This window comes from Gorilla gorilla, chromosome 18 (assembly GCF_029281585.2).
Source record: "Gorilla gorilla gorilla isolate KB3781 chromosome 18, NHGRI_mGorGor1-v2.1_pri, whole genome shotgun sequence".
In the NCBI taxonomy this organism is placed as follows: domain Eukaryota; kingdom Metazoa; phylum Chordata; class Mammalia; order Primates; family Hominidae; genus Gorilla; species Gorilla gorilla.
The window spans coordinates 23,173,267-23,185,379 of record NC_073242.2 but is presented as its reverse complement, the minus strand read 5'-3'; the positions used below and the strand labels follow the sequence as shown (position 1 = coordinate 23,185,379).

Below are 12,113 nucleotides of genomic sequence, written 5' to 3'. Positions count from 1 at the left end.
ACCGTGCCTGGCCTGGTTCTTAACTCTTGATCGTGCTTTGGAATCAGCTAGGAAGCTTCTAAAATATGCTCAGACCCCAACCAAACCCAGTCGACTCAGAGTCTCTGGTACAGCCAGGCAATGGGTGTACTGTTCTGCAGCTCGTGTCTTGAGAGTAATGGAGATGGGTTTAGCCTGATTGTTTTCAGACTTTTTTTCTTTAATGATGGAACCCTTTCTGAAAATGAAAGCTCATTCAGGCTCTTGATACATAAATAGCTAGAAGTTAAATCCCTTTGGGCAAAGTGGAATTGGGGGCCCAGGGCTTGCTCACTCAGCCTCCCTTATGTTTGAAAGTAGAAGGAGGGCAGGCGCAGTGGCTCATGTCTGTAGTCCCAGCACTTTGGGAGGCCAATGCAGGAGGATCATTTAAGCCTGGGAGTTTGAGACCAACCTGGGCAATATAGTGAAACTCCATGTCTATGTATGTATGTATGTATGATGTATTTATTTGATAGAGTCTCACTCTGTTGCCCAGGCTGGAGTGCAATGGCACAATCTTAGCTCACTACAATCTCCGCCTCTCAGGTTCAAGTGATTTTCCTGCCTCAGCTTCCTGAGTAGCTGGGATTACAGGCATGCGCCACCACACCTGGCTAATTTTTGTACTTTTAGTAGAGATGGGTTTCACCATGTTTGCCAGGCCAGTCTCGAACTCCTGACCTCATGATCTGCCCACCTCTGCCTCCCAAAATGCTGGTATTACAGGTGTAAGCCACCATGCCTGGCTCTACAGAAAAATTTAAAAATTAGCCAGGTGTGGTAGTACGTGCCTGTAGTCCCAGCTACTTGGAAGACAGGCTGGAGGATTGCTTGAGCCTGGGAGTTTGAGGTTACAGTGAGCTAGGATTGTACCATTGCACTCCAGCCTGGGCAGCAGAGCAAGATCCTGTCTCTTAAAAAAAAGAGATAAAGTGGAAGGAGGAAGGAAGAGAGGAAGCTAAGTGGCTGGGCCGCTCTCCTTTGCAGAGAACCAAATGGGCAGGACCCTGCCAGAGCTGATCACACAGTTCAACCTGACCCAGGTCACCTGTCACTCAGCCCTGCTGGACCTGGAGAAGCTCCCAGAATTCAACAGGTGAGTGGGGAGCATGGAGATCCCCTGGTGGCAAAGGGCTTTCTTGCTTATGATGATCCCTACAGCAGAGGGTATAATGGGCTCCGGTACCTAATTCTGTGTGACCATGGCTAAATCACCTAGCCTCTTTGAGCCTCTGTTTTCTCTTCTCTAAAATGGGATTAATAACAGTACCAACCTTATATGCTTGTTCTATGAAAGTATCTTGTATTAAGTGTTGCATGAAAATATCTTGTGTAGCCCAGGCACATACAAAGTGCTCAGTAAATGGTACGTATATTTTTATCATTAGCATTATGTTCCTAGCCACCCCTTGCATGGACTCTGTTAACAACCAAAGCCTGGAGAGGTGTATCTTCATTTTAGACTCCCTCCCCCCTCTCAGCCTTACATCCAGCCAACACAGTGAGTGAGCACTCTCTCATGGCATCTACTTTATATTTCATGTATTTGATATTGCAACTAGCTCTTCACTTGGAAACCTCCAAATATCGTTCCAACTCAGATCATAGTTAACATGTCTGAGTCAAAGGGTATTAGTGTTGGCTGGGTGTGCGGCTCACACCTTTAATTCTAGCACTTTGAGAGGCCAAGGTTGGCAGATCACCTGAGGTCAGGAGTTCGAGACCAGCCTGGCCAACATGGTGAAACCCTGTCTCTACTAAAAATACAAAAATTAGCTGGACATGGCACATGCTTGTAGTCCCAGCTACTTGGGAGGCTGAGGCACGAGGATCACTTGAACCTGGGAGGCAGAGGTTGCAGTGAGACAGGATCACACCACTGCACTCCAACCTGGGCAACAAAGTGATACTCTGTCTTTAAAAAAAGTTATTAGTGGTTTGTAAGACCATCAGCCAGGTGTGCACCTGGGGTGAAGGTCTTCCTGATACTTTGCCTAGAGCACTGGTTTGGGGACACAGTATCAGTGCATTTACTTGCATGAGCCCAGAGAATTAACATCAGTTGCAGATATTTTAGGGCTATTACTTTATTTACTTCTCCCATCAGCCTATGAGGTCAGTTGTATGATTTTGCCCTATTTTACGTATGAGGAACCCAGGACATAGAGAGGTTAAGAAACTAGCCAAAGTGGCCAGGCACGGTGGGTGGCTCACGCCTGTAATCCCAGCACTTTAGGAGGCCCAGGTGGGCAGATCACAAGGTCAGGAGATCGAGACCATCCTGGCGAACACAGTGAAACCCCGTCTCTACTAAAAATACAAAAAAATTAGCCGGGTGTGGTGGCGGGCGCCTGTAGTCCCAGCTACTCAGGAGGCTGAGGCAGAAGAATGGCGTGAACCCAGGAGGCGGAGCTTGCAGTGAGCCGAGATTGCGCCGCTGCACTCCAGCCTGGGCGACAGAGCAAGACTCCGTCTCAAAAAAAAAAAAAAAAAGAAACTAGCCAAAGTTCACACAGTAAACAGTGGGCATCTTTTGAATGGGGCATTCAAGAGTGGATGTAGGCTGGGCGCGGTGGCTCACGCCTGTAGTCGCAGCATTTTGGGAGGCTGAGGCAGGTGGATCTCCTGAGTCAGGAGTCGAGATCAGCCTGGCCAACATGGTGAAACCACATTTCTACTAAAAATACAAAAAAAAAAAAAAAAAAAAATCAGCCCGACGTGGCAGGCGCCTGTAGTCTCAGCTACTCAGGAGGCTGAGACAGGAGAATCACTTAAACCTGGGAGGTGGAGGTTGCAGTGAGCCGAAATTACACCATTGCATTCCAGCCTGGGCAACAAGAACAAAACTCCATCTCAAAAAAAAAAAAGCCTCTTTCTATATATTTTAGTGGCTGGGTCTCGCCCTGTCACCCAGGCTGGAGTGCAGTGGTGACATCTCGGTTCACTGCAGCCTCAAACTCCCAGGCTGAAGTGATCCTTTCCCCTCAGCCTCCAGACCAGCTGAGTCTATAGGTGTGTACCACCATGCCAGGCTAATTTTGTTACTTTAAATTTTTTTTGTAGAGATGGCATCTTACCATGTTGCTAGGTTGGTCTTAAACTCCTGGCCTCAAGTGATCCTCCCTTCTTGGCCTCCTAAAGTTCTGGGATTAAGTGAGCCACTGCACCTGGCCAAAAGCTTCTCCAGGTCCAGCAGGACTGAGTGGCAGGTGACCTGGGAAGCAGAGGTTGCAGTGAGCGGAGGTCGTACCACTGCACTCCAGCCTGGGTGACACGGCAAGGCTCCGTCTCAAAAATAAATAAATAAAAATAAAATGTCAGCTACTATTTTGAAAACACTGAAAGTGTGGCTGGGCATGGTGGCCCACACCTGTAATCCTGGCACTTTGGGAGCCCAGCTGGGTGGATTGCTTGTTGCCTAGCCTGGACAACATAGCAAGACCCTGTCTCTACAAAAAACTAAAAAATTAGCTGGGCATGGTGATGTGTGTCTGTGGGCCCAGCTACTTGGGAGGGTGAGATGGGAGGATCGCTTGAGCCTAGGAGGTCTAGGCTGTAGTGAGCCGTGATCGTGGTACTGCACTCCAACCTGGGCAACAGAGCAAGACTCTCAAACAAAAACAAAAACCAAACCCCTGAAAACAAAGCATGTCTCCGAGTTGCTTGGGACTTTCAGGCTGTTTGTGACCTTAGTCACATTCCTTTCTTTTTATAAACGTGAAGAGATTTCTTCTAGCTTGCAAAAGGGAGGGCTCATGGGACCTGATATGTCATTCTTCCAACTTCACCCTTTCCCTGGGGGAGAGACGGTTTGGGTGGGTTGGGGTGTTGACAGCAGGGCAGCCCCTTGATTTCTTCCGCAGACTGCACCTCCAGCGGCTGGTGAGCAATGAGAGCCAGAGGCGCCAGCTGGTGGGGAAGCTGCAGGTCCTTGTGGAGGAGGCCTTTGGTTGCCAGCTGCAAAACAGGGATGTCCTCAACCCAGTCTACGTGGAGAGGATCCTCCTGCTGAGACAGGTGTGGTGTCAGGATTCTGGGAGGCTGAGGGAGGGGTTACTGGGTGCCTCAATTCCTCCTGCCTTCCAGAGCCCTGTCCCTAGTGCATTCAATGACTGCCTCCTTCCCCAGGGTCACATTTGCCGCCTGCAGGACTTGGTGTCCCCAGTATACTCTTACCTGTGGACTCGCCCTGCAGTAGGTCGAGCACAGCTGGACGCCATCTCGGAGAAGGTGGATGTGATTGCCAAGCGTGTGCTGGGGTGAGTACCCGCAGGCTGAGCTCAGGGTTCCACACCCTCCTTCCCTCTCTCTGTCCCATAGTTCTCTTTCCTTCAGGGCTGGGCTGTTGGGGCCCCAGCACAACCCCATGGCCAGTGAAGAATTGACCCTTCACTGGCTTTCGTTGGTGAGGAGGGCTTACCTGGAGAACCCGGGCTTTCTCTGGACATAGGCATGTGTTCACTGCCTGCACCAACCTGGTTGTATCCTAGCTCTGCCGTGTACTCACCAGATTATGTCACCTTGCTCAGGCGGCTTCACTTTGGCCAAGTTACTATACCTATTTGAGCTTCCTTTTCCTTCTCAGTGAGAGACAGACGATGCTAATTCTTACTGTAACAGTAATAACTTTCAATTACAAATGCAACCAAAGCTGGCTTAGGCAAGAGGGGAATAATTGCTTATGTAACTGTAGATGCTAGAAGAAGGGCTGCTTGAGGCACAGCTTAATGCAGGAGTCGGTACTCCATCACCAGGATTCGCTTTCTCTCTCTGCCTTTCCCCTTCTGCCCCTACTCGCCAATGCTGACCACTTTTCCTGCAGAAGCTGTGTATCAGGTAACTAGAGGGCAAGACTCTTTACCAGACAAAAGAAATGACAGCGCATGTCCTTTGTGGAAGTACATTTCTCCATTATGTAGCAATCTGCAGGAAGCAGCTCAGGGCTCATCCTCCCACCTCAGCCTCTTTAGAAACTGGGACTACAGGCACAAGCCACCACGCCCAGCTAATTTTTTTATTTTTTGTAGAGACAAGGTCTTGCCATGTTGCCCAGGTTGGTCTCAAACTCCTAGGCTCAAGCGATCTTCACTCCTCAGCCTCACAGAGTGCTGGGATTACAGGCATGAGCCATAGTGCCTGGCCAGGGCCTATTAGTTCTAATTCACCAGGATTCAGTGTCGTAACTGCGTGTCTCCACCATGAGGTTGGGTTTTAGATTTGCTCTGGGACTCCCTCTCGAGTCAGGAAAGCTGATACCCAAATGTTCAGGAGCTGCCAGATCACTAGAAATCCCTTCTGTGCCTATGCCATGGTTCTTAACTCTGGGCCAGCTCTAGCAGGTCTGGAACTGCCATTGTTCCCGGCCTGGGGCATGTCATTGTTTCATCAGCTCCTCAGCAGCCTGCTTCCCTGCAGTGCCATTGGGGAGAGTGTCTGCTTTTTTCCCACATTATATTTTATGTCTTCGGTATTTCATCTCCTGATTTTTGTAAATAGCAGTACTCATGTGACCCAGTTAATAATTGTCTCAGTCCATGGGGTTGCTATAGCAAAATAACATAGACTGGTGGCTTCAACAACAGACATTTATTTCTCACAGATCTAGAGGCTAGAAGTCCAGGGTCAAGGTGCCGCTGATTCAGTGTCTGGTGAGGGCCTTGTTCCTGGGCCCTTCCCTTTTCCAGCCCTTCGCTGCATCCTCACGTGGTGGAGGGACGAGGGACCTCTCTGGGGTGTCTTTTATAAAGGCACTCATCTGTGCATAAGGGCTCTGCCTGCATGACCTGTTCACCTCCCAAAGCCCACACCTCTGAATACTGTCCCCTTGGGGGTTAAAATTTCAACATATGAATTTAGGGGAACACAAACATTCAGAACATAGAGATGATGCAGTAAGAACGATCATCCTTGGCTGGGCGCGTTGACTCACACCTGTAATCCCAGCACTTTGGGAGGCCCAGGCGGGCCGATCACGAGGTGAGGAGATCAAGACCATCCTGGCTAACACGGTGAAACCCCATCTCTACTAAAAATACAAAAATTTAGCCGGGTGTGGTGATGGGTGCCTGTAGTCCCAGCTACTCGGAAGGCTGAGGCAGGAGAATGGCGTGAATCCGGGAGGCGGAGCTTGCAGTGAGCTGAGGTTGCACCACTGGACTCCAGCCTGGGTGACAGAGCAAGACTCTGTCTCAAAAAAAAAAAAAAAAGAACGATCACCCTTGTCTGAAATTGAAACTCATCTGCTTCAGTGCTGACAGTTAGTAAGGAAATCTGTCTGCACTGAAAGGCTGCTTCTTCAAATCACTTATGAACCCAGTTCCCTGAGACAGTAGTGGTCCATACTGAGTTGACTTTGGAATGCAGTTGCCTGGACCATGTTTGAGCAGGCAGGGTCAGAATTGACATCACAGATCATCTGCACCAGAAAGATGTCCAGCCCCAGTTCCTCTTCAGTGTTTCCATGTTGGAATCTCCAGTAATAACTGAAGGGAGGCTGGGCACTGTGGCTTGTGCCTGTAATCCCAGTATTCTTGGAGGGTGAATGGGGAGGATCACTTGAAGCCAGGAGTTTGAGACCAGCCTGGGCAACATAGCTTGACCCCATCTCTACAAAAAGTAAAAATAAAATTAGCCAGGCATCGTGGTGGGTGCCTGTGGTCCAAGCTGCTCAGGCAGCTGAGGTGGGAGGATCGTTCGAGCCCAGGAGTTTGAGGCTGCAGTGAGCTGTGATTGCACTACTGCATTCCAGCCTAGGTGACAGAGCAAGATCCTGTCTTAAAAAAAATAATAATTAATTATTTTTAAAAACTGAGAGGAACTGGAAAGTTGCAGTGAAATATACTCATCCCCAGCTTATTCCCATCTCTTGACTAACTCAATCAGGGCCGAGGCAAATTTTTGTAAGTCCACCTCTAACTGAGTGGAGAATTTCTCCTGAAACAAAAGCTTTTGGGCAGAGCATCTTGCTCAGCTGGACTGCCAGGATGTGGGGGTTGGTTGCTGGCCCGCTGGAATCCTAGAGGCTTCAATTTGTGGAAGAATGGCCATAGCAAGTTGGTGGCAGAGCCATTGCTGGAGCTGGGTGGGGTCTTCTGATTTCTTCTCTTCTTGGCTACGTCTCCAAAGAAGTCTCCCTCTACCAATCTTAAAGCTATATTTCAGATAATTTCCCAGAAATTATCCATTCTATGTCAAATCTATTCCTAAGTTTCTTTTTTGTTGTGCCTGCAAGCAGAACTGTTTCTTTTTATATCCTTTTGTAATGTCTCAAAGCTCTTGATTGTACTTAACTAATTTTTAAAAATTTTAAATTCAAATACGAAATGTAATACTTGGCTGGGCATGGTGGCTCATGCCTATAATCCTGCCTATAATCCCAGCACTTTGGGAGGCCAAGGTGGGTGGATCCCCTGAGGTCAGGAGTTTGAGACCGGCCTGATCAACATGGTAAAACCCTGTCTCTACTAAAAATACAAAATTAGCTGGGCGTGGTGGCACGTGCCTGTAATCCCAGCTACTCAGGAGGCTAAGGCAAGAGAATCGCTTGAACCTGGAAGGTGGAGGTTGCAGTGAGCTGAGATCGTGCCATTGCACTCCAGCCTGGGCAACAGAGCGAGACTCCATCTCCAAAAAAAAAAAAAAGGTAATATTTCTGAGTATTTATCATGTGTTCAGGCACTTGGTGCTTTATAAGTTTTAACTCTCTACGATAGCCTTGTGCAGGACAGATGCTATTATTATTATTTTTTTATTTTGAGACAAAGTCTCGCTCTGTCACCCAGGCTGGAGTGCAATGCGATCTCGGCTCACTGCAACCTCCTCCTCCCAGGTTCAAGCAATTCTTCTGCCTCAGCCTCCTGAGTAGCTGGGACTACAGGCACCTGCCAGCATCCCTGGCTGATATTTTTGTATTTTTAGTAGAGATGGGGTTTTACCATGTTGGCCAGGTTGGTCTCGAACACCTGACCTCAAGTGATCTGCCTGCCTTGGCCTCCCAAAGTGCTGGGATTACAGGCGTGAGCCACTGCGCCAGCCTCAGATACTATTATTCTCCCCACTTTACAGATGAGAAAACTGAGGCATAAAGATTGCATGACGCAGAGGTAGCAATGAGTAAAGCCTCTTATGGCACCTCTTACCTCCCTGCATTGTGACCACTGGCTTCTCTGTGTGTGGTCCCTTGGTGGTTTTTCCTTCCCGACCTGGATAAGGGAGAAAGTGGTCGATATCTTCCTCACCTCCCTCAAAACAGGCTTGAACATTGGTTGTGCTGCTCGTACTGTAGCTGATCAATAACCTTCTGAAGCCCTTCCTCCCACCCACTTGCCATTGGCCCATGCAGGCCCTGTAAACTGGCCCTCTTCTTCTAGGCTTCTAGAAAGATCTGGTATGAGCTTAACTCAGGATATGCTGAATGGAGAACTGAAGAAGCTATCAGAAGGGCTGGAAGGCACCAAGTACAGTAATGTGATGAAACTCCTTCGGGTGGCCCTCAGTGGACAGCAGGTGAGGCAGGGACACGGGTTGGATTGTTCCCTGGAGCCCCTCATGGATCCTCTGAACTTATATTTCCTGGCAGGCACTGAGCTTAATATTGAATATACAAAGGTGAATGAAACATGATCACTCCCCTCATTCAGTCAATCAACAGACACTATTGAGTACCTACTATGTGCAAGCATTGTGTTAGGTACAGTGAATACAGTATAGAATGAAACACACATACGTAATCTCTGCCTCCATGGGGTTTGCAGTTTATTGGGGATAACAGACCTAGCAACAGCTTACTTAATATGGGAAAATCAGGCCAGGCACGGTGGCTCACACCTGTATTCCCAGCACTTTGGGAGGCCTAGGCAGGTGGATCACCTGAGGTCAGGAGTTTGAGACCAGCCTGGGCAACATGGTGAAACCTTGTCTCTACTAAAAATACAAAAATTAGCTGGGGGTGGTGGTGCGCCTGTAATCCCAGCTACTTGGGAGGGTGAGGCACGAGAATTGCCTGAACCTGGGAGGCAGAGGTTGTAGTGAGCCAAGATCGCACCATTGTATTCCAGCCTGGGCGATAGAGTGAGACTCTATCTCAAAAAAAAAAAAAAAAAAAGGGGGGCGGTGGTTGGAGGAGAAACAGGCTCTTAGGACCCATCCTTTTCCAGGGAAATAACACAAGCACTGATCCTCAGAACACAGGCAGCAGTGTGGGGGCTGGCCTGGGAATAACTTCTGCAGACTGAGGCTGAGCTTCAGTTCTTTAGGCTGTTTAAGGTTAGTAAGGCAATATTTGCTCTTTTTGTTCTTAGCAAGGACCTCCTGTAGCTGAGATGATGTTGGCCTTGGGACCAAAGGAAGTACGGGAACGGATCCAGAAGGTGGTTTCCAGCTAGGGAGAGGATGTGTCGGGCAGTGGAGATCGCCCTAAGAACCTGTGAGCTTAGAAACAGCTTTCAGAGACCAGAAGGAGGCCTGGGGCCCGCTGGGAAGTTTGCTGAAGGAACTAAGAGTGGAAACAATCTCTGACTGCACACAAGTACATTTGTGATCCACCACAGGCCCGTTTTGGTCAGTTGGCTGGGGAAGCCCAACCCATCTAACCTCCTGGACTCTGGAAAGGCATTCTCCGGGTCTGGTTTCTCACACATTACACAGCAGAGGTTTGGAGTTAGTTCACAGAAAAGTAAACATCCCGGAACAGTGCAGAAGGCTTGGGTTTCAGTTTGCTAGGGCCCCCATAACAAAATGCCACAGAACCAGGTGGTTTAAACAACAGAGATTTATTTTCTCACATTTGGAGGCTAGAAGTTCAAGATCAAGGTGTCAGCAGGCCTGGTTTTTCCTAGAGGCCTCTTTTGTTGGCTTGCAGACAGCTGTCTTCTCACTGTGTCCTTGTGCGGTCTTCCCTCCATGCACACACATCTCTGGTTTCATTATGTGCCCAACGTTCCTCTTCTAAGAACACCACTTGGACTGGATTTTAACTTTAACCAGACTCATTTAACTTAATCACCTCTTTAAATGCTCAATCTCCAAGTACAGTCTCATTCTGAGGTTCCGGGGGTTTCTCAACATAAGAATTTAGGGGGACACAATTCAGCCCGTAGCAGCTGGGCAGCAGGACTCATGGGTCCCAGTTCTCAGACCCCAGGGACTCAGAGCAGCAAAGGATACATGACACAAGCAGGGCTGAACTGGACACCAGACTTTCTTTGGGGTTGTAAAAGGAGAAGTGTGACTCCACTGCCAAGGGTAAGCACTCTTGTCTTATGCTACCCTTTATTCTTGAACCTTGGGGCAGCCTGTTTCTCCCATCCCTAAACGTCATCTGTTCCGTTTTTCCAGTCTTCCAGACCTGGTCCTTGGACTGGAGACCTTCACCCTGCCTATTTTGTGGCTTTCTCTTCAAATCCACCTTGTCCTTCCTCCATGACTTATAAGTCATCATCTCTGCTGGTTTCTGAAATGAGATATGCTCCTTGGGGTCTTCAGTGAAGAGGAATAGCAAGTGAAAGGAGGATGGTGGCAGGGTACATGAACCCCTACCAGACTTCTAGGCTTCCCCTGCATGGCAGCCAGCCTCTAAGTTGGCCCCCAACCATCCCTGCCTTCTTCTATTCACACCCTTGTGTGGTTCCTTCCCACACTGAATAGGCCTGACTTGTGTAACCACTACGCTATTGAAGAAATGAGAGTTTGACTTCTGAGGGTAAGTCATAAAATACATCATGGCTTCTGTCTTGTTTTCTTTGATCACTTACTTTGGGGGAAGCCAGCTTCCAGGTCATGAAAATACTCAAGCAGCCTTATGGAGTGCTCCACATGACAAGGGATCGAGGCCTCCCACCAATAGCCATGGGAGTGCACCATCTTGAAAGCTGGTCCTTCAGTTCCAGCCAAGCATTCACATGACTGCAATCCTAGCTGATCTCGCTTGTGACCTCTATGGGAGACCCTAAGCCAGAACCACTCAGAGAAGCTGCTCCGGAACGTCAGACACACATGAACTGTGAGATAGTAAACGTTTATTGTTTAAAGCTACTTGGTTTGGGGATAATTTGCGTTTCAGCAGTAGACAATATATTTATTTTGTCCAGGGGAGTGGAAAGGCGATTGATTACAGAGTTTGTTGAGCCCCATAGAGTCCTAGTCTTTGCTTAAAGAAATATACCAGTTCTTTCTAATACAGAATCCATTAAGTTCGTTGGTTGCAAAGAATAGAAACCAACTCTGCCTCACTTATGTTTATTGGAGGCCATAAGAGAGCCACAGCATCTACCAAAAAGCCAAAAAAAACAGGTCTTGGAAAAGACAGGAACTAGCTACAGGAGCTAATGGCCAATCTTGTCTGAGTTCTTTGATGGCGACACATGAACTACAACCATTTTGTTGTTGTTAATTTCTCCGTGTTTTCCCCTCAGTTTTGGATGACTCTGCTCAAGGTTCAGATTCTGAGGAGCAAGTATCTGTTGGGCTATCTGAGGTCCTGCTACCATTCCTTGGCCAGTAATAGGTAGTTTCACAGGGATTATATGCAATGGAGGAAAAGTTGTTCTCAAGGAAAACTAGGGAGCTTTCTCCAGAAGATGATGTAATGGCAGAAACAACAGGTGGTTGACCACAGAAGGGGACAATAATACTTGTAATTTATTGTGCGCTTATATGAGCCTCACCCTCTCCCAGGTGTCAGATAATGCTCGTAAATGCCTTAGTCCATCATCTCAGTAAATTTTTTTTATAACACTACGAGAGAAGCAGTATTTTTTTTTTCTGTTACAGATATGGAAACCGAGGTTCTGAAAAGTTAACTAAAACTTCCAAGGTTATAGTACGAGGCAAAACCAAGATTTAAACTCAGATCTGTGCCAATCCAGAGTCCAAGCTTAACTCTGATCTACTGAGTGTTGTCAGAGCATCTGTTTCTAAGACATTAAGAATGGTTACAAGGAGCTTCTTGGCTCACGGTCAAGTGAGTGTTTTTAACAAAGTGAGTGGTCAAAATACTAAGTTGATTCTGGTATATCTACAACATGGATGAACCTCTAGGACTTTATGCTAAATGAAATGTCAGTCACAAAAGGACAAATACTTCCTAATGCTTT

At 47.8% G+C, this 12,113-nt stretch overlaps 1 protein-coding gene across 4 annotated transcripts in view; it reads left to right on the top strand.

Moving 5' to 3' along the window:
* Positions 1 to 11,757, top strand: part of EARS2 (glutamyl-tRNA synthetase 2, mitochondrial) — a 35,616-nt gene extending 23,859 nt beyond the window's left edge. For 2 of the 4 annotated variants that reach the window (XR_004067624.3, XR_010131514.1), the window contains exons 5-10: positions 1,009 to 1,117; positions 3,885 to 4,038; positions 4,150 to 4,280; positions 8,391 to 8,526; positions 9,321 to 10,263; positions 10,357 to 11,757. Coding sequence is in view for 2 of the 4 variants with exons in the window: in XM_031002738.3 (XP_030858598.3) it covers positions 1,009 to 1,117; positions 3,885 to 4,038; positions 4,150 to 4,280; positions 8,391 to 8,643 (647 nt within the window). In the remaining 2 variants the exon portion in view is untranslated. Of the gene's footprint in view, positions 1 to 1,008; positions 1,118 to 3,884; positions 4,039 to 4,149; positions 4,281 to 8,390; positions 8,747 to 9,320 lie in introns of those variants that run through there. The other 2 variants (XM_031002739.3, XM_031002738.3) reach the window with 2 other exon arrangements.
* The last annotated feature ends 356 nt before the right edge of the window (positions 11,758 to 12,113 follow it).